The sequence below is a fragment of the Carassius gibelio genome, chromosome B20, assembly GCF_023724105.1.
Source record: "Carassius gibelio isolate Cgi1373 ecotype wild population from Czech Republic chromosome B20, carGib1.2-hapl.c, whole genome shotgun sequence".
Taxonomy (NCBI): Eukaryota; Metazoa; Chordata; class Actinopteri; order Cypriniformes; family Cyprinidae; genus Carassius; species Carassius gibelio.
Window position 1 is genome coordinate 14,277,812 of NC_068415.1, and position 23,224 is coordinate 14,301,035.

A 23,224-nucleotide genomic window follows, 5' to 3' on the forward strand; every position below is an offset into this window, starting at 1 on the left:
ATCAATCACATTTTAAAATGTATTAAAGTAGAAAACAGTTCTCTAACATAAAAAAAAATCATAAATATTTTTACTGTATTTTTTATCAAATAAATGCAGCCATAAGAGACCACTTTTAAAAAACATTACAAAACTGTCCCCAAACCTTTGAATATTAGTATAGCTTTTTTACCTATATATACCATTATTTTTTTAAATAATGATTAAGATGTATATATATACATTTCCCTTCTGGTGGAATGAACTCCCCAACTCAATCCGAGCAGCTGAGTCCTTAGCCATCTTCAAGAATCGGCTTAAAACCCATCTCAACCATCTTTATTTGACCCTCTAACTTTAACACTCACTATTCTAATTCTATTCTTTAAAAAATCTACTTTTCTAATCTTTTTGTATTCTATTTTCTTTTCATTTATTATGCAATTGTATATGTATGTGTGTGTGTAAGTGCAAAGACCTCTAACTAGCTTGCTCTATTCTTTTATTTTATTTTTTTATTCTATCTGTTTTCTTTTTATTTATTATATTGTTTAAAATCCCATGCTACGTGTACTGTGTTAACCTAACTGAGACTTGTTATAGCACTTATATATCATTGCCCTTTTTGTTGTTTATGATTGCTTCCACTGTCGCTTTGGATAAAAGCGTCTGTTAAATGACTAAATGTAAATAAATAATTATATATATATATATAATTAAAATGTTATCGCTTGATGGTTGTACCACAACATTAAACTTTCCTTCAAAATGGTATAACCAAATGAAATCAACATAAGTACAATGAGTATATTTTAAACATTCCAAAAGTGTAGGCACTTGTCATTTGTCGTTGTCTCTTTTAAGCATCTTAGAAGAATGTACAGAACAGGGTTTCACATTGCCACCATCAACATACACATCAGCCTGTGATCACAGTCTGTTCACAGGAGGCTTTTCTCTGCGCCCCACTTCAGCCAAGCCAAATGAGATCATGTTGTATATTATCACATGCTTGTGCCATATTCATGCACAGCTGTCTGGATAATCCATACAATGATGTGAGCACTCCCCCACTCGCCGTTTTCAGAAAGCGATTTTATGACTGGAGCCATAGGGAGAATTATTATTGAATTCATAATGAGCGGGGCCCCTCTCTGCCACACCCTGCTCCTCACTTACTCCCACATTTCAGTTACACATGGGAGGCCCGCTCTAATTGAACTTCCTTTGATGTGATGCATGTTTGCTAAGCCTCCTTATTCAATACTCGCATAACAATACATTTCTTTTGCAAAGCCTATTAATTTCTCAAACGGAATTGAACTTCAAAGACAGCAGACGGAGAGAAATAAATTCACTAATGTTGAATTCACATTAAGTGATGAATCCAGTGTACCTTAGTTTCACCATATCTGTCATTTCTATGACCTGATATAGAAAAACAAAATCTGCAAGAAAACCCCTAACAGCATAGGAACAGTATGGAGTGAGACGTTGAATCATTGATGAATATGTGATCATTTCATTTCAAATAAAGATATACATAAATAGGAAATAAAATGACTAATGCATTCCAGAGTATTATTGACACATTCATAAGTTCGTGAGAACAAAAACTTAATGACATAGAACATTTGAATAGCTTTCAGTTTACCCAGTGACCTCTCACATATTTTACCACACAATATTTAGAGTGGTATGATGATCACATATGATATATATTTTTAAAAGAGTTTTCTTTTACACACAATTACATTTGCATTTAGAAAATATAGATTACTTTTATCTTTAAGGCTATACACTACTGCTCAAAAGTTTCGGAGTCAATAAGGTTTTTTATTGCTTTGTAGAATTCTTATGTTTGCTAAAGCTGCATATTTGACCAAAGTTTAAAAAGTGCAATTTTTTAATATTTTTTACAATAATTAAAGAAAAAATGTAAATCATAATTTTCTATTAGAATATATTTTAAATTATATATATATATATATATATATATATATATATATATATATATATATATATATATATATATATATATATATATATATATATATTATGATTCTTTGATGAGCAGACAGTTCAAAAGAAGAGTATTTATGTGAAATAGAAATGTATGTAAAAGTTTTTATAGTCTTTTGAACAATTTAATGCAGCCTTGCTCAGTAAAAGTTTTTTTTTTTTTTCAAATGTAAGAAAAAATCTTACTGAGCCCAACTTTAAACAGCATGATCTGCTTTTTATAAATAATATGTTATATGATGTCATGGCAAACATTATGCACAGTTCATCGGGCATATCTTCCTCTACTCTTGATGCAGTTTGGACACGTGTGTAGAACAATAACTGCTACATTGGCATTGAAATGAAGGTTACTTGAGGTGACGTTACACCTGAGGAGACGCTTATAATATGTCATTATGGACTGTTTATTCATTCAGTAAATAATAGCAGAGCAAATGTGGTTTGTTTACCTAAATGTGGACAGAATATGAATAGTGTATTTGGAAGTCATTCAGGCGTTTCTTACGAGTCTGTACTATTAGGCTTGTGGAACATTCTATGACTCATCTCTGGCACCCACTGAAAAATTATGACTCAGAGGAAGTAACACACACATCTCAGAACATTCTTTGTGTTCTGTACTGTGAGTGTGTATTTATGTGAGTGTACTGTATGTTCAGAGACAACGTTTCATTCTTGTGAATTATCAGAGGGAAAGACGTTTCATTCTTGTGAACTATGTGCGTTTTTAAGAATATATGAATCAGAACTGTTGAATTGTGAAACTCTTTGTTTTGTCTGTTAAAACGTTTGAAGATTGTGTGCATGCTTATGTTTTGCACCCGGTCTCTCAACCACGTCAGCTCGGTTAGCTGTGTGTGTCACATGTATACATGTGTATTCTGCACGTGGGTGTGCGTGCATGTTCATATGTGGCATGATTCCTATATGCAACCTTGGCAGCATTTTTCCATGCGAGCATGAGCATGTTTACGAGCGAATGTGTCAGTGGGTGTACGTGGAGTTTATGAGGCCCTTTGAACGAGAGCTGTGGTCCCGATTATTAGTTTTAGACCCCTCACCCTCGCTCACACAATCTCCTTCCTCATCTCGTCACTCGCCCCCTGCTCCTCAACCTGTCATTTTCTCCTCTTAAAGGGGACAGCACCGCCTCGAGAGGTAAGGAAAAGGGGATTTCTCCACATAAAGTTGAAAAGAGGATTATCATCCTACTGTACAGTAGACTTCTTCCCTCAGGTGCAACGTCTTGGGTTTTTTGGTGCAAAGTTCAGTAAACTCACATTTTTTGTACACGTGGCACCGTTTTAAAAGGTGCATCCTTTCATTTCAAGTATGCATGTGGGTTTGTGTAGTGTGCAGGGACCACATGCTGTATCTATAATTATCATGGATCAAAATTAAAGTAGATGAATGCAGATGAAATTTGTTGCATTGACATCAAAATATCACAGTATAGTTTAAAGCAATTTCATTATAAGGCAACTGATCCAAATGTGAAGTTTTTAACTTATTTTTTGACTGTTTTTTTAACAATACATTTACTATGTTTTTAGGTTTTTTTGAATATCATAGCACTGCACAGTTCTGGAACAAATGAGAATCTCATTTTGGGTATTATGATTCTAAATAATAATATTAATAATAATAATAATAATAAAAAGCCTTTATGATACTAAGCTTCATTCCATTAAAAATATAATAAATGGAGTTTGCACATAGCTTTACAAAAAAATTACATTGGTTAACAGTTGCATAAAATATTTACTTTACATAACTTTTAGGTAATATGCCAAACCTAGTGAGGAGAAAAATGATTGAGAGATTAATAAAGTTTCAAAGTTTCATAAAAAAATGTACAGTCTTGTTAATACATTTACAGTCTCTACAGTTTGAGTCAATTTATAAATTCATAAATGATATAGAATTAATTAATTAATTTTTTTAATTTAAATTAATTTTTTAACAAATTTTCCACTGACTTACTTATAAAAGACAGTTGATTTGTTACTGAATGAACCTGTGTTTTATGAATCATTTGAATGAATGACTCAGTGACTTAATAACTCACAATAAAGTCACTTGTCGACACCTGCTGGTGCAACTATCTAAAAAAATATATTATTGACAAATCTCCAACATTAGTACACAGAAACAATCTATGAACTGGAACGCTAAGTGTTGTATACATTTTTATAATGATTGTTTTGTCATATATAATAGTAATAATTATTAGATTGACATATCTCTGTGTGTTGGAGGCCTGGGCTGGCCACTGGAGAGTTTCTTCACTAACCAGACTTAACATCAGTGCATGCTCAATTTTTGGGTCCACTGTATGGCAAATATAACATTTTTATCCATATTTTACATTAAGAAAAATGCAATCTACCCCCCTTCAGCCAAGGTTGCTGCTAAATAGGTTCTCTCAGTTTTTGTGTAGCATAGCCTTTGTAAACAGGAAACTCATTTTGTTGTTGTAAGGTTTGCTGGGTTACTTTGGGTCGGCGGTTGAGGCTGTTAGAAGGGGTAGGGTATGCGTTGCACACAGGTGTTTCAGGCGGTGCGTCAACGTTCCCCTTAAATGACCTGCAAGTTTGCTGTAACTGAGTCACTCTGCAGTGAGGTGATGGATGCCTGGTGAGTCATCACTCGAGATCGCTGGCAGGTGGAGGACTGTGAAAAAGGCTTTTATCGGCCTCAATAATTACAGTGTGAGAGCACAGCTTGATGCGTAGTGATTCATTCAGATCTGAGTATGTCTGTACTGAGCATTCTTATAGACGCACATTGTCACAATTTTCAGTGATTCTAATCTGAAGAGGTTAGTGTTACCATTCAATTCAGTGACTCAACTGGCGCTTGTAAGCCTATACATTTGTTAGTTCCTTATCTAGGTGTTTATTATTGTATTTTTTTACCTGAGCTGTGTATGTCTTTTGACTAATTATACATCTCATTAATGTTCATTTCCCATTGACGCTCTGTAAGATTTTTATGGTTTTGAAAAAAGTATCATGCTCACTAGGGCTGCATTTATGTGTTTTTTAATGTTTAAAAAAAAAATAATTCACTAATATTGTGAAAAATATTACAATTAAAACTACTATTTAAATATCTTGAAAAAAATGTATTAAGCTGAATTATCAGCAGTCAGTACTCCAGTCTTCATTGTCACAGGATCCTTCAGAAATGTTATAACAATACAGTATGCTGTTTTCAAATTATTTATTATTTTTATTATCAATGTTGTAAATAGTAGTGCTGCTTAATCTTTGTGGAAACCATACCTGTACATTTATTTTTTCAGGATTCTTTGATGAATTGAAAGTTCAAAAGAGGAGCATTTATTTGAAAAAATGTTTAGTCTTTACTAAACTTTTAATCAATTTAATGTATCCTGGATGAAAAAAATCAACAACAAAAAAAGCATTTTCTTTCTATCTTTCTTTCTTTCAAAAAAATAAAAATAAAAAATTCTTATCGACCCATAACTTTTGAACAGAAGTGTATGTTTGATGTGTTTAAAAAAACACAGGAATTAAACTGATTTTAGGCTGAGCAGTGTCGGGCATACTGTCTCGCTGTCTGACCGAGATCCTGTTACTGCTCCCTGAGCTGGCTAAACTCCAGAGAGGGCTGAGAGTTTGTTTTGCACTGAAAGATGACACTTACCGCGTGTTTCCTTGCTGTCTTGATGCCGTGGTTATAGAAATAATGCCTTGTTTCTAATTTTCACAAGCAGATTTTTTTGCTGACGTCATGCAGAATCAAACATCCAGTTATAGAAATGCTGATGTATTTGTTAGTTATGGTAAAAGTAGGTTTACCAAGATAAAGCATGTCGTTTTCAGGTCATCATGTGACCTCAAAATGGCTGCCCCCATGATGAGACCCACACTATGTAAATTTGAAAACTTTTGTAAAGCTAATGAAATGACTGGAGTCTTCATCTTGTATGACTTTAACAGTGTAAAAAGTTACTGAGTGCCACTATAAGAAGCTATTTGTCATACAAACAGAAATGTATAATGAGCAAGTGCATAAATGTTCTGTAGTCTCGTTAGAGAGTTGAGATGCATTCATATTTCATTCCTGAACATGATCCACATTTAATGTGGGAATTCGCGTCCCTGTTTAATAAAGAGAGCAGATTAGCCAGCTTTCACAGCCTTTGTGTGTCTGCAGAGTAAGAGTCACAACGAGACAGATGGGATGCCACACAGACGGAGAAGATGCTGATTTATTTTCTTCTCTTTATGGCGGAAAAATCCTGACCAGTGTGGATTACCATGTACCATGTCCTCTCCATGTAGTAATCATCCCTGGAATAGTTACATGTTGGATAGTATGGCTATAAATCTAAACATGGCACAGTTATTAACCTAAATGTGACACTTGGAAAATACTGGAAATGCAGGTTCCAGGTGGAAAATCTTTGCCCAGAACATAATGAAAGATCACACAAAAACCTCTGACATGCTTTAGCATCATCTTTTATAGCCTTCTCATTCTTTTTCTGTGTTATTCATGGTTTTTTTTTTTTCATCTCTGCAGTCTGAGCCATTACAAATCCATTGAAGGATTAAAGGCGCTAAAAATAGGCACTTACGCAGAGCGGGACTTAGTCCGCTGCCTCATTATAAACAAACAAGTGTGTATCTGCGCCGCTTGCCTAGGCGGGCCCCGTCTGCCCAGGGCTGCAGGGAGTCATTTGCGGCCTGTGGGAGGCTGACCTCGGTCAGGCGCTGTCGGATGCATGAGTCCCACTCGCTCGCTGCCTCAGAGACACACGCAGACATGGAGGCTGGTGTCCAACGTGTGGGAGTAGCAACACCACAGACGGGCTAAAACGCTTAATGATGCTAAACCGCATCCGTGGCTATAGCGGCACGCACCAGCCCGTGCTTTCTGAGAACTCAGACCAGCCCAGATCGGACCAACCAAACTGGACCGGACCTGGAGTCTCAGACGTGTCATTGCAAACTCCTGACCTGCTACATCGCCCGTCTGCAAATAGAAACAGCTTCTGTGAGCATTTTCACTACGAAGCGAAACTAGCAAGGGCTGTACCGAGTTCAGAAGGGTCATTCTCTCTTTCTATTCTCTCTTGCTAATTGTCTGTCATCCTCCTCTTCCTTTCATTCTCTAGGACAAAGATTGTGCTATGATATCTTACGGGGTCTCTTTATTACTCGGCACTAAAAGCATCATATCATAAAAAGGGAGGTAAATCATTTGAAATTAATAACTGCTTGATTTGGGGTGTAACATAAATAACATGCAAAGTTGTGCAGTGGCACACAGTTAAAGAGATAGTTCACCAAAAATGTATTCACCGGTATGATTTTATTTCTTCTGTGAGATGCAAAAGAAGATATTTTTGAAAGAATTTTGTTGTATATACAGAAAACAACAGTGAGACATTTCTCAAAAATGCTCTGATGTGTTCTGCAGTGGAAGGAAAGTCACACAGGTTTGCACTGACGTGAGGGTGAGGAAATGTTAACAGAACTTACATTTTGGGGTGAACAATCCCTTTAAGCTCTTTCAAGAAGCAGTTTCATTTAGTCAAATGACAGCTGGTAGTTTTTCGAAAGCTTCTCACCAACTATGGAAAATGTGGTTTCCAAAGAGGGGCTCATTTTTACCTGTCCTCACTGTAATACTGAGTCATTAAGATTGACTCAAGACTGTAACAGACTCTGTCTGACTTTAATTCCCTCAGTTTTAATCTGCCACTGAATGACTAACCCTGGCCCAAGCTGAATCATTCTAGTGTAATTTTTCTTCTATTGTTTGGAAATGTTCAATTACACGTAATATCATGATCACTTTATGAATAAGATACCATTTGTTCTCTTTCTTATAAATCCACCTCTTTCTTATAAATCGTCTTTGTACGTTTTTCTTCTGCTTGTAACGCGCACATGTGAGACCACTTGTGAAACTGCTTCTGATTCGCTTAATAAAATATAAATTATATTATCAGCATAACAACTGGGTGAAAAGTTGAATTTAAAACTCTCACGATTTTTTGGGGTTTTAAGCATTTCACAATCCGGAAATGTTGTCTATTTTTAGTTTTAAAAAGCCGTTATGGTTGATCGTTGGGGATTTTATTTATCACACCTTACTGGGTTCAACCCTACAGTCTTTCAGTTACAAACCAAGATATTCAACCTCTAAGCTACAATCCAGTCTACAAAATTAAAAAGTTTTGCTTAAACGCTGGCTGCTGTATTACTTAGCATACACTTGACAAAACTGTCTAGGAACTTATACAGTAAATTAAATGCACATAAATCCATGTGGAGCAACACTAGGTTAAGACAACAGCTCTACAGTTCAACGGGTCAGCACACCCCCAGAGGGGCCCTTGGGCCCTTCATGTAGATGTATGGTGTGAATGCATCCTGCATCCCTCGATTGTATCAGTACTGATGGAATTCAGAAAGACCTGCATTACTGTTCTCCAAGGCTACACACCATATTAAGATTCAGTGTTTGCATCAAGATGAAATCAATGTTCTGCAAGATTTATATTGATCTCTCAATGCTGCCAGTGACCCTATATCGACTAGCAAAATTCTGTGGCATGATCAGTATGAAAACAGATGCTACATCTTTATTGACACAAAACAGGCCCGACCAAGTGTACGTGTGTGTGTGTGGGTGGATATCAGTGTGCAAGAAACAGAGGCAGATCGTTGGCATTTCTAGAGCCTCTCAGTGACTGAAATCTTGGGGTTTGTGAAAGCCTAATAAAAAAAAAAAAAAACACTAAACGGTTAATATTTGAATAGGTCAGCAGCAAGAATTCCACATCCCAAATGTCAGATAGCTGATGAAGGAAACCCTGTCACCAGCACAAAGCAAGCAGTGGGCAGAAGCCTCCCACTGATGTCTAACATCAGTTGCACACTCCACGGGGTTTAGCTGATCTGAATATTTCCACTGTATGTTTATGTGTGTGTTTGAGAGAGAGAGAGAGAGAGAGAGAGAGAGAGAGAATGAGAGAGAGAGAGATATTTGTCCTCTCGTTCTGAGTCAGCCTCATATGTGTTTAACCCCAAACCCACAGGTCTCAGTTGCGTACACTTGGGATCATAACCTTTAAAACTATGATTTATCTGAAGGAGCATATACGCACATAATAAAATACACAGCCATTTAGAGGGGAAAAACATGGGTTATGACTTCATGGATTATGAAGGGGGAAAATTTAAATAATGGCAATAATATTGTCTTAAAATATTGGTGAATTCTCACATTGTCTAGACCTCTACGAACCACACAAATGTCTTTTTAATGTCCTGCATTTTAGTTGAGGTGGCAAATTAAACACAATTAGAACTTGTAAAGACGTAAAATAGCTCTAAGAAGTCTATAAACTAGACATTTTTAATTATAAAAGAAGTAAGTACTTTAAATGAATATTTGTGAAAATACATAGTCAGAGACAGGCAATGATAGATAGATAGATAGATAGATAGATAGATAGATAGATAGATAGATAGATAGATAGATAGATAGATAGATAGATAGATAGATAGATAGATAGATAGATAGATAGATAGATAGATAGATTGAAAAATAGATTAGTGAGTTTAGCACATTTGGCAAAAAAAAAGGAAATGGTGTTTTGACAGTCTAAGATTAGACATTATAAATAGTTTTGAGGGGCCCTAGTGATCAGTTTGTGCAGAGGGGACCTGTGCTCTGCCTCTTCAGTCCATGTGCCTGTCCAGAATCCTGTCTTCTCTGTTATTTTCAAAGGAATCATGTTTTCACACCTTTATTTTCTCATTTGCTATATTCGTCTCTCGGCAGCTGAGAGCCATGGACAGCAAACTGCCGTTGTTTTGAAAACCTACGTGTCTTACGTGTGTATCTGACACACTCGCTAATAAATGTGCTCTTCTATGTGCTTATATTAGCTCTTAGCATTTTGTCACCATTGGCTGCCAGCCTGTTATCTGATCCTGAGGGAGTCCGTTCTCTGTTTCTGCCTTGTAACTTCTCTAAACACATTCAGAGACTGCATTTTACTCAAGAGTAAACAGCATGCAGTTGTATTTGGAGTACTATAGTCTGACAACCTCAGTATAAAGCCATAGTTCCCTTTTGAACAAATAGTTCTTTGAATGAATTTTAGACAGGTTTGCAGAAGAGGAACAAGTTACTTAATCAATGAAACAGCCATTGTAGTGGCTCGAAGGTTATCTGTGGACACTAGCTGACACTGATCACCGCTTCCATGAAAATGAAGGAGAAATATATATTCCTGACATGGCAGATGCAATTTAATTGGACCCAAGCAAGTTGTACTGTCTGCGTGAGTCGTGCAACATTTATAATATGGGCAATATGTTCATATTCCATTTCAACTCAAACACAGACATGACACAGTTTGTAACACACTTGCCCTGAGAGTACAGATGTGGGTGGCACTAAGTGTCACTTCTTTCCTATGGGGAGATTTTCCATCAGTCTACATTTCCTCCACTGGTTTGAGGTTTGTTTTGTGCAAAATACAATCCTGGCAAATCTAATATGAATTTGACAGTGGTCAGACTTAATGGTGATAGTATATCTGAGTGTGAATGGATTTATGAGTTCATGCATTTTGTAATTATATAATTCATTTCTATGATGTCTTGGGTGAAACCCTTTATAGGGCAGCTGTGATGATGCATTCAATGACTGAGTGACACACGCCTGTGTGTTTGTGGCTGACGAAAAGAATTTGCTCGGGGTGCTTGTATGAAACATGAAACATCCACATCTGTTCTATGGGCAGACAGACATAAAGACAAAGACAGACAGACAGACAGACATAGATAGATCGATAGATAGATGTATGCATGGATGGATGGATGGATGTATAGATAGACGTCAGTCCTGTTAAAATAGTGGTCATTCCTGCTAAAAACAGTTCTGTTCACACCCAGTTGGTTTATAAACAGGAGTGACAACTCTTTTCTGTAATCGAACTGACTCATTAAAATTTTTAGCTATCACATCCACATTTTTTAAGTGAATTACATCAAATAAGTGTTTTCACAGCTTTCCCATGAATATAAAAGTGTTTGACTTCACTTCTTCAAGCTGTAAACAGGACAATGTGAGAGTTGCTCCTGTTTGTGAATATGGTCTGTCTGTTTTCACAAGAACAATGAAATGTTATTAATGAATTGCATTTTACCTTGATTGTTGAGGCGGTTAGGATAGGTTAGTTATGGATTAGTTCTCTGATTCAGGGTGTGACGGTTGCAGATCAGCAGCAGATCTCTGCACCCGTTCAGGCATAACAGTGAGAGTGTGTGTGTCCTGTCTGTTACCATATAAGACTGGCTCATGACTCATGCTGCTTTGTGACTTGCAATGTGGGAAGTCATGATTCATACAAGCTACATTTAATCAACCTCAGCTCAAAATACTCCGGCATGCGTGATCCTCCTCCCCTCCACACACACACACACACACTCTCACACAGGAACAATCAGCTCCCCAGATGCTGCCACTAGTGTCACTAGTGCTTGCAGTGGCCTGAGTTCAAAGTTAGGTTATTTGGATTTCAAACATCATGAACGTTATTTCTTTCAGTGGAATGGTTTTGTTTATCATTGGAATTTCCAGACTGTCCCATCATCCCTTGCACTGACATGGTTTTGCTGTGACATCATTCAGAGGTAACGCTGCATCCATCAGTTCACGTGCTTTGTGTTGTGAAGACATTTATGACATAAGTAACTGATTTAATATGTACTATATTATATTATATATCTGACATGCTGGTCTGTTCGTTAGTTACAACATATACAAATACTAGGTTTCAAATTCAGACATAAGCTTTTTTATAATAGATTCTAATTTATATTATAGTATATTACATGTAGACATTCTTACATGCTTGTCTGGTTTTTTTTTTTTTGGGGAGGGGGGGGGGTGTTACAGCATATTCAAATATTAGGTTTCAAAATCAGACATATTCTTAAGCAACTTGCATAATGCAAACTGTTGACCCATGGAAAGAGTAGAGAAGATGTGCTAAATGTCTGTCCTCTGCGATGAGCACATCCCAGAATGTGACCTCTGAGCGCCCTGCCGTACAACATGAATGTGTCATATTATAGCCCAGATAAACGCTGTCATCTTGAGTAGAAGCCAGAAAGACATTATGATTTGTGTTTTACTGATTGTTTTTCCTAAATGGTTGATCTCATGTGTGTTTAGTATTGAGTCATTCAAAGAGGGTTTTAGTCTGCGTCTACCTCAGAAAACGAGTCCGGGGTAAGAGAAGAGTAGTTACAGTGACTCAAAGCGATTGATTTCTCTAGCTGCTCTACCAAAGATGCTATAAAACCATCTGAGGGACAGGAATATTGTCCATGTGTAATGTTGTGTTGTATTTTTACTGTGTGATATGTCTGCAAAACGCAGATCTTCAGGCGGTAGGGGTCGTCAGAGATTGATGATGATGGGATCTGGGATTCTGGCTACCCCAGCTGTACAGTAACTCAAGCAAAGCCGTGCCCCCTCTACATCTTCCATTATGAATAAGTCACACTCACACACAGCTGGAAGTCCCAGTCATGAATAATTAACAATGTCTCAGTGTACTCCAGGAAAGAGAGAGAGAAAGGGATGATGCCTTGCTTTTTCTTTCCCTAGGGGTGCAGCACAAGCAGACAATACTATTGATTTCTGCCTGCGCAAGAGGCACTTGAATCCATTTAGAGATTGAGCTGGGCTTAATGAACACAGACATGGCTTCCTACCTCTACCTTGCACTTTCCACACACAACCAGATCACCATCCTCACATTTGTAAAGATGTGTATTCATGTTGATTACAGTATAAAATATCTGGACCTGGAAGTTATAATATTTAACTTTTTATTAGCCTGCTGAACACTTAAGACTAAAAAAAAAAAGATATTACCATATGAAAAAATTATGTATATAAAAAAAAGAAAAAGATTTTTTTATATATATATATATAATGTTTATTATATATATTATTTATAATATAATATATAACATTATTTAAAATATAATAAATTAAATAATTTTGTGTGATCCAGAGCTATTATCGTTAACTAAAACTAAAACAGTAAACTTAATTTTCATTATTTGAAATAAATTAAACTTTAACTGAATTAAAATAAAAACCTAAAACATTATACCATTTAATTTAAATATTATATTTTTTTAAAGCAATATATGTCAAATAAATAATCGCAATTACTCGCATACAAAATGGTTTTTATTTACATAATATATGTATGCGTACTGTGTATATTTATTATGTATATATAAATACACACACATGTATATATTTTAGGAAAATATAATTTTTATATAGTATTGTCATTGTATTATATTATAAATATATTTATTTGTATTATAAATTATATGAATATAGATATAGATATATATATTTTAAATATATACTTTTGTGTGTGTGTGTGTGTGTGTATCTATCTATCTATCTATATATATATATATATATATATATATATATATATATATATATATATATACATAAATATACACAGAACACACATATATTATTCAAACAATATAATGACAGCACTAATAATTGTTTTAAAAATAGTTTTATCAAGACTAGTGTGATTAAGAGTTATTAACTAAAACTAAAATGTATTAATTAATTAAAAAATATATAAATAAAAAAACTATTTTATTTATTTGATAAAACTTTATTTTATTTCAGCTAAAATCCATTTTTATTTAGATTAAGTAGAACTAAAGTAAATAAACTAAACCTAAAAACTGCCACTTGAAGGAAAATGATTTGACCTTAATCTGCAGTGAGGTCATAGAATGGTTATCTGTGTATCATATACGTTGAATATTCTTATTACGTCTGCTGTGGCTGCTGCTTGTGAAACCGTGTGGTTGGGTTGACTTTAATCTGATAAGAGTGTCTGAAGTATGACTGAAGGGAGCTCAAATAACACTTAGTTGTGAGTTCAGCACAAAAGAGTTCAGTCAGAATGTTAGTCAAGGCTTCCAGGGGCATTATGGTATGTGTGCATCGAACAGGCACATTCCCAATCGATACAAATGATCTAATTAACTTCATCACTCCATGCAGGATTCCATGTTATCTTCCCTGGGAATAAATCAGATCTTATCTTAAACAAAACTGAGCAGACAGATATGTGAATGCCAGGTATTCCCAACGAGAAGTAAAAACATGTATTTGTTTAAGGTTTGGGAAATACAATATGCAGCTTTGTGCGTGCAGACGCAGAGGTCACAAGTCATTTATCTGCATGTGGCTGAACTGGAAAGCCCCAATGAAAGAATAAAGAAAATCCCTTCTTCCTCTCCTCTCATTTCTTAGTCTGTTTCTGTCGTTTCATACTCTAGTCACCTGCTTTTTTGCAGTTTTCTGTCTGCTTCTGTCTCTCTGTCTGTCAGTACCTGTCATGTTCATGTAAATCACTGACAAAACCTATTAGTAATACTGAAAGAAGGGTGTTGAATGGAGCGGAAGGCGAGGACCAGCGATTTGGTTTCTTACACTTTCACGTAACCTAGTTCCTTTTGTCAGATGTTTGGGGAGGTATGCTTTTGACCTAAATCTATACATCAATGCCACTGTGTCCTTATTAGACCTCTGCCATAATGCAAAACACCAAAACTCATTGACCTCTGCTGACAGCAATGCCATACTTATGTCTGTGATCATTTGTGAATTATTGTTTCAAGACCCAGCCAAAGTCAAAGAGGCTTTCATTAGTTCTCAAGTAGATTTATTGGGGATGAAACTCTTCTGTGGTCCCAGACAAGTGCAGGATAGGAGTTAAGTGTTCTGTGAATGAGCCATTATTAGCTGTATAATAATGATAAGGGTGATGTGAGCCGTCTGGTGAAAGAAAGTGAAGAGGAATGAGGGTGGGAAATGAATCAAAACAGAATGTGTTCTTGCATTTATAAAAGCTAGAACAGCTTTTATTTGAATTAGAAGTATTTCTTTCTTTCTTTACTGCCTGAACCTTTTGAATTGTAATTTATATAAAAAACCTAAATAAAGCGGTTGACTGTATGCAACTAAGCCGAGAAAGGAAGAGCAAAAACAGTATTTGTGCAAACATACTTTGCCCCTTTTGAACTCAATTTTATTATACTGTGTTGTATTCTATGTACACAGACAGTACAGAGTAATATCTTGGATGTGCCCTCAGATCATCACATTATCAAATGCTTGGCACCCACACACGAAATCTAGACTTTAGCTTCTGCATAATTGATGAAATTGAAACAAATTCAGAGGGAAAGTGGAAATTTTCTGTTCTTGTCAGAAATAAGAAGTGAGCTGGTAAAGTCTCTTGACCTTTAAGAAAGAAAAAGGTGCATTCCTCTCAAGTGCGTAGGAGAGCCGCACAGAAAATTGATAGACTGATTATGTTTGGCACTAATGAAGCATGGTTATGTATCCTGGATATGCAGTTAGCATTGAGAATAGTAATTGCATTCCATTAGGAACATCACTCTGAAAGTATATGTATAAAGCTGTTTTATTCTTATCAAGAGCTCATTACATGTGGTTGTCCAAGGTTAAGGTTTTTTACATATACAGATCTATTTGATGGAGCTTGGAATAGCTAAGAGCGATATTTCCCAGAGGCTACAGTTAAACATTTAGTTAATTCCGCCACATCCAGCACCAGTTTTCCCTTAGTCAGTTGAAGTATGAATAAAAAACATGACAAAATCCGCATTCATTTAAAGCTTAATTAAAAACATCTTTCAGAGACTGCAAACAGGGGGCTGTTTCATTAAAGACGCGAAGACAAGTCCAAGACCAAACTTGAAATAACCTTACAAATCATTAGGGACTAAAGCGGTTTCATAAACAACAAACTGAGTTCATGCAATCTCACTAATTTGATCCAGGTCCAGTGAGTCAGGATAAGTTGATGTGCACGCTTATTCTTAAGCAGCCCTTCATGTTTATCATGGATCAATCAATGAACCATGGCAAAAAGCAAATATATTTTGTGATGTTTGATGCATTTTGGGACATTTTTTTTTTCAGTTTATAACTGATATGTCGCAGTTATATTCTTCATCTCTAAATGTTACAAAGTCATGCAAATATATCCATTTTGCTGTCAGGAGTGTGCAAGGCTTACACAAAGGAAAGAGCGCTGCTGCTCCACTAAACGTAATCATTTTGAGTAAAATATGCATTTTGCTAAAATATTTCTTGTTGGACATTAGATGTGCAAATGTACAGTAAAATATTAATCCTACATAAAAAATAAATAAACATATAAGAAAATGCGTTCCTATTGGTCAGTGTTAGGTGAGCTCAGCTTAGCCTTAGCCTGTCTCAGACCAGGTTAGTTTCCCAGCATAAGTTGCCACAGTGACTGAGCTTGAGCCCCTAGGTCTCCTGACAATGATGCATTTGGATATGTGTTCGTTTATATTGTTTTCTTTCACTGAATGTCTGGCAACCCTGCAGCCCCATGCGATTTGTAGCAGGATAAATAAATAAATAAAATTAAATACCTGTAGAAGAAAAGTTTCATCCCTTAAATCTGATAAATAAATTATATCATACATGTGGCACAGTATAAACAAAAACACTTAGTAAGCCATACTTTGCCAGAGGCTTGTTTACTCCAGCCGCACCCAATAATTATTTCTTTTCTCTCTGTGCACAGATTAATGCACTTTGCCTAAAACTAAATAAGCGTATTAGTTTCTTCATTTGATCTTAATCAAAGAGACCTACAGGATCAATAGTAATAAGTGGAATGAACGTGTGATGCACACTTAGATTATTATTCTGGAAACACCCACAAGCCTTTGATGTTGTTTTATGCACCAGTTTTGCATGCACAACTTGAAAAGAGCGATTGCCGCAGAGCAGGCAAGTGGATGATCTCCTTCAGACAAGCACACCCGGTGCCCGGAGACAGCCAGAATGACTTTTCTGGACTGAAGTACCATTCACCTTTTATTACTGTAGTCAAGAGTGTGTTTGGTGGAAAAAAATCCATCTCCTGTCAACTACTGTTAAGTAATAATCGAGAACAACAACAACAACCCGTGGCTTGTGAGAAGGTCCGGAGAGGACTGAGACTAAATGAAAATCTGTGGCCGTTGGGTAATTATTTCAACAAAGCAGAGGAATTATACTCATTCCAGGCACTTGTCTTTACACATTACCCTCTACAACAAGAGCTATTTACTAGGATTCCTACCCAATTAGGACAAATAATTCTAGCAGAGCTGTTAGAGTCCAGTGCAGTAACAGAGGTTGTCCTCTGCGGTAGATGAACACTCAATCAAACGCTGCTCTAAATGTCCATTATTGTCATTCAGGCCCACTGAGACCGAACCATTAAAGGGCTCCATTAGTGAGTGTGCACTTTTCCCAGTATAAGCGCATGTGGAATAGCAGGATTAGTCATAGAGGCTGATGATTAATACCCAGCAGAGCTGGAATGTAATGAGCCATTAAGTCTGTTTCAGTGTCAGAGGGTTGAAGGAAATGTACTACTCCATGGAAGTCTCAGATCACAAGCCTGTACGAGATTGCGTGTGTGTGCACGTTTGTCTTTTTGTGTGTTAATCCATGTGTGTACTAAAGGTAAATGGGCTTTTTACAGGTAATAGCCGATAATTAGCTACTGGTGGAAAGCAAACCTGGGAAACTGCAGGTTTGGTTGATTGGTGTTATTACATGTAAAACCGCAAACCTAGTTAATCGGATCATTTGCTGAAATGAGAGAGTTGAATGTAAATCTATATCGTAGGATTCAGCGTGAGGATTAGCATAAAGCAAATCAGTTGCTTTTAACACTTCAGCTGCAGTAATAAGAAAATGAGTGCTGGAAATGATGATGCAATCTGCGATGCTAGTAACAGCTGCTAATGTTGACTGCATTAGTGGAATGAACCTTCTGAGTGGCCAGCAATTTTAGAAAGGTGTCATGGTTCTTGACTTAGAAAAAAATGTGCATGCTAACACCGTTTCACTGTAAAACCATCACAAATCAATTTAAGATATGATTGTTAAAGTAAAATAAATCATTGCTTATTCTTGTGATGCCAAAGCTGAAGTCTTCAGTGTCACATGATCCTTCATTAATCATTCATGCTTATTTGTTGTTTTAATTTGCCTTGCTGAATAAAAATATTAACACTTAACACACAATAAATTTCTTATTTACACTATATTACACTGTCTTGTTGGTTTATAGTGGAAACATTCATTGCACATTTTTGAAAGAACGACAGTAGATCTAGATCAAAGCTGTAACTGAATCTTTCCGTGATTAATTCATGACTAATTGTAATCATTTTTCTGATTAGTCGTGTTACCCCTTGTAATAACAGTCTGTGGTATCAAATGTATTTAGATCTCTATCTGTGTGGAAACTATGATTTTAGTAAGGGGTCTATATGGAGATGGTCACAGGTGAGTTGAGTGTTTTCTGTTGATGTAGTAGCACATGGCAGCTTTATTCTGTCAGAAGCGTTCTGCTCAACAGCAGAGAGTGTCTGTGGAGACAGGGAAGAGGACACACATCACAGAGCACATCATATGCTGTCGCCCCCCCAAACCGCCATGTCTGGCTTTCCTGTAGAGTGCAAGAGCACAGCTGCAAACCCATTCCACACATAGCATGCACCTCTATCAGGCCTGATCTGAGCTGATGTTTACTGATGTTAGCTGAGATATTTAAACGAGTTTAAAGGTTGACAGACATGGAAACACCCGGCTCTGCTTTGTTGGCATAGTGAAGCTGTAAATTCAATTCAATTCAAGTTTATTTGTAAGTTTATTCGCTTTTTACGATACAAATCATTACAAAGAAACTTTACAGAAAAAGCAACTTTACAGAAAGAAGGCCTCTCATGGTTTTGTTTATTTTTAGGGACTCCAATGAGTTCGCCTGAAATCTGAAGCCAAGTGAAGAATGTTTGAGTGCTAATTATAAGGACATTAGGTCAGTGTCCTTTAAATTAAAAATGTAAATTGCATTTAAATTTTACAATTTATGCATTTAGCAGACGCTTTTATCCAAAGCGACTTACAGTGCATTCAGGCTATCAATTTTTATCTATCATGTGTTCCCAGGGAATCGAACCCCCAACATTGCGTTTAACAGCGCAATGCTTTACCAGTTGAGCTAAAGGAAAACTTTATATCAAGAAAATTACTGCTTTGTTCAGAGTGGACAAAAGACTGCAAGACATAAATAGACTAAGAAGTGCTTCAGTTAAAGATAACATTTAATGATGTAGATAAGAGATGCATTCTTCAGCACCTTAAATCCGAAGTGTATAGTGATGTCTGACTTGTGAATTGAATTGTTCTTCTGCAACACAGCCTCATTATAAAAATAAAAAACTACTATACCCCCATTTTTCCAAATTTCAAAAATATACCTACACATACATACAATTCACTGTAGTGTAGGAAAAACAACTACTTTCATTCCTTTTAGCACAAAATATGACTGCAGGAGCAGATTACTGACTTATTTTAGCATGGTTCTTTGCGCAATACTTTATTATGACCTGAAAACACTTTTACCATAGTATGTGATTTGTAGTTTACATCATCACACAAGCAGTAATGTAGTAAACTTGCTCTGCAGCTCCTCTGGTACAGCTTTACACTTGCAGTGCAGATCACATGAGTCCTGTGAAACATAAGTGACAACGCTCGATAAAAGAGCTCAAAGAATTGTAGAAGCAAGCTAAATGGAATTGTTTTGGCAAATCTTATGTTTGCTTTTGTTTAAGTTTAGGGTAGAGTTTATTATAGGTGGTATAATATTTTCAAATGCGTTTAAATTGTGTTTAACACCAACCAATGCAAGACCATTAAAACCATTGTCAGGTAAGCACCACTTATCAGACATTTATTTTCTGAAGTTCCTAGATATGTAAAACCAATGTAATAAAACACTGCCACACTCACATTATGTCCCAATTTATTTTATATAAAACTGAACACCCGTTGAGCATGACTGACTAGACAAAACATGCAAGAATATCTTTTTGCAGAAAGATTGCCACAGGTACATTTCCCCAACAAGCTTGGGCTGTTATTTTGAGTCAGATCTTTTGAGTGAATCAGCTGAACTGTTCACCACACAATACATTCACAAATCAGTCTGAAATCAGGTTCTCAAGTTAAACACATAGTCCTGTTTCCATCGGAACACTTTGAGGAGACCATTCGATTTGAACATGTTGTTTATGCCAGTGATGAACCAAGTCTGCATTGCCTATTAAAAATTTGGATGCACAATCATTTGTCTTTGTCTTGGGGGTATTCGTCTCTGAAAGTGAGACTTCATACTCAGTCTAATCGACTGGTTTTAGATTAGTCTCAGTGCTTTGGTAGTCTTCCAGCCCCTGGAGCAGACAAAAGTTGAACGGACGGGACAGCTGTAGGAAACCCATCACGGAGCTCTGCTTTTGATGTGTGTGGGAGTGTCCTCACAAAACCAGTTAGCTGCCACGCTTAACAAGATTGAGACAGGCCTGCAGAATAAAAGAAGAAAGGGAATGGAGAGAAAGAATGAGACGGAACGCAAACCCCTTGCATCCCTCAGCAGTTCCAATCGGTAACGCGGCCGAGAGTAGTCATTTGTGAAGAGTTTATGAGCATATGCATCATCCTTTTGTGCACACAATCCCAGCATGGAAAGAAAACCCATTCCAATTTTGAAATAGTGTGTTTGGCATCTTATGAACCTTGCAACCACATCTGGAAACACGCAGGTCATAATCCACCAAAGGCAGCATAGAAAACATATTTAGAGCGAGGAAAGGAAACAAAATGAAAAGCAATAATTGGAGTGACCAGTTGGACTGTTGCTGCAAATGTCTGGGAATGTAGCACACAAACTTGCTTATACTTAGGTACTGTTCAGTCAAATCTCCCGGCTGGAATCGATGTTTCCTGCACTACTTTTCAGCAGTGGCAATCCCCCCGCTGCTGAGACATGACAAAAGAACTCATAATTGACCTGAGACATACACTAGATGTGTGTTTTGCGGTCTGTACTTAATGTAATGCAATTAAACTACCATGTGCTGTGTTAAAATGCAGAGAATAAGTGTATTTTAATGGTGCTGTCCTCATGGACTGTGCTGTCAACAACATGCAATACAAACAGTGCATTCTGATTCACCAACAACAACTCTTATGAACTGGTTCTTTAATTCTGAATCAAAAACTCTCTTCTTGCACTGAATGTTTCTCATTAGCTAAATAGAAGCAGTTCGTAAGAATCATCATTTCATCAGAATCAGACTAAACAGCTTGTGCTGTATGTTTCCTGATGTACTGATTCTTATGAACTGCATGGTTCTTTTTAGTAAAGAAAAATGAACGAGCAAAGTCTGTCGTCAAAGTATTTCTGTATAATTGCCTTCCGGAACTGACATCCACGAAAACAATTACCACATTTATTTTGTTTTGTCAGCTTGCCCAGGAACAAGTAACTTATTATATATGAAAATTATTATATTCAATGCCTTCTACTTTTTTATTGATATATAGTGTCAGTTTATCAGGAAGGGGAACGTTTTGTTCTCTTTGACTCATTGGATGGAAACAGTTCCTTTTTTTATTATTATTTTATTGTATTATTATCTGTAACTTTTAATGGAAACCTGGCTAATGTAACTTGATTCCTAAATGAATGGCTCTTATGCAGAAGCTCTTTGTGGCAGACGAATGCATTAAATAAACAACATTAATAAAATTAACAATAACAAAAATACTTGTTTGCTTCAAAGGATGTGATTGGTGCTTTGCACAGATGCATTAGAGCCACTCTCTACCTATCTTTGTCTTTTGTTTTCTTCCTTTTCATGGTAACCACAGTGTCCCTCCCACACACATGCACATATACGCACGCACACTCACACACTGCAGTATAGGATCTCTGAACCCACATGCCGTGTGGTTTAATTTTCTCGGAGAGTGAGTGAGAGAGATAAGAAAGAGAAAGAAAGAAAGACAGTGAGGTGTTGGGCCCACTGATTCCATTCTCTGGGTTGAACAGTTTCCATTTACACACAGCCATTTCCAATGACCAAGGACGACTTTCCGTTTTTCCGTTTTAATTCGGGTGACAGTAGATCGTCAGCATTCGTCAAACCTCTCAGCTTCTTCAGGCTCACTCTGGTTGAAGCAGCCTTTCGACGGTAACCTCCACATGCAACCTGCTTCGAATGGAGTCCAGCTTTTGAGGGCTTGCGCCTGTCTGCATCGTCTGTATGGAGTACACCAACTGCCTCTTTTGCCCAGTCAGGAGATAAATCAAGATGACAAGGGTAAGAAATTTCATGCCTGTGACTCTGTGGGTCAGAGTTTGCCCAAGGTGCAGTCAGTGGTGGTTGTGGGAGCAGGGAGGAGCGCTGGCTGCACAACCCTCACCGCAGCGGGGCAGACAGGGGCAGCCCTGGCTTCGGGAGGGATGGAAAGAGCAGCGTTGGCTGCCACTGGAGCTCTGTAGGAATTGTTTAGTCATGCACCGATCATTCCGCGAGCAGAAGTTGGCCCCGGACAACTTAAATAGCTCAGTGTGTTGTGGAAAAGACAGCTGGCAGAGACTGAAAGTAGAGATTGTGTCGTTTCAAAAGCGGTTTAAATCTGCCTGATTCAGAGCTTAAGCATCCTCTCTTTCTGTGTGTCTTTTCACGCTGTGCTTAACCTTGGTTTATCAACTTTTTAAAGGCACTTTAACCCTAGGCAATGCAACATTCACACTTGTAATTTCTTTTGAAAGCTTCTGACTATGTGCTGCAAATCTGTACCACAAAGTACCATGGCTTTTTGGAAAAGGTCCAATGAATCTACCATGTTTTTTTTTACATGTACGATGGTACTACCTTTTTTAACTTTAACCATGGTTCTTCCGTATTTTTGATTTATGAGTACCTTGGAGTGCCATGAATTTTAGTACCATGGTATATATCAAAGTGTCTAATGTATTATATTATATTATATAAATCAATTATTTATTATAATATCATGTTACCATAATTTTGGTGCCAAATATAAACCAGTGTTATTTTTATATTATTTACATTTAATAATATATTGAATTAGCTTTTATTTTTATATTTTCAGTGTATTTTCGTGTGCTTTTGTCATTTTTAAAAATAACAACAACACTGATGTAAACCATGCAGAGTTA

The 23,224-nt window shown here is 36.6% G+C and overlaps 1 protein-coding gene across 4 annotated transcripts in view; it reads left to right on the forward strand.

The window, feature by feature from the left end:
* The window catches only part of bach2b (BTB and CNC homology 1, basic leucine zipper transcription factor 2b), a 93,807-nt gene that overhangs the window by 40,374 nt on the left and 30,209 nt on the right, over positions 1-23,224 (forward strand). The window contains exon 1 of one of the 4 annotated variants that reach the window (XM_052586001.1): positions 11,483-11,696. The exons of 2 other annotated variants lie outside the window; for them this stretch is intronic. Coding sequence is in view for 1 of the 2 variants with exons in the window: in XM_052585999.1 (XP_052441959.1) it covers positions 22,350-22,358 (9 nt within the window). In the remaining variant the exon portion in view is untranslated. Of the gene's footprint in view, positions 1-11,482; positions 11,697-21,922; positions 22,359-23,224 lie in introns of those variants that run through there. One more of the 4 variants, XM_052585999.1, reaches the window with a different exon arrangement.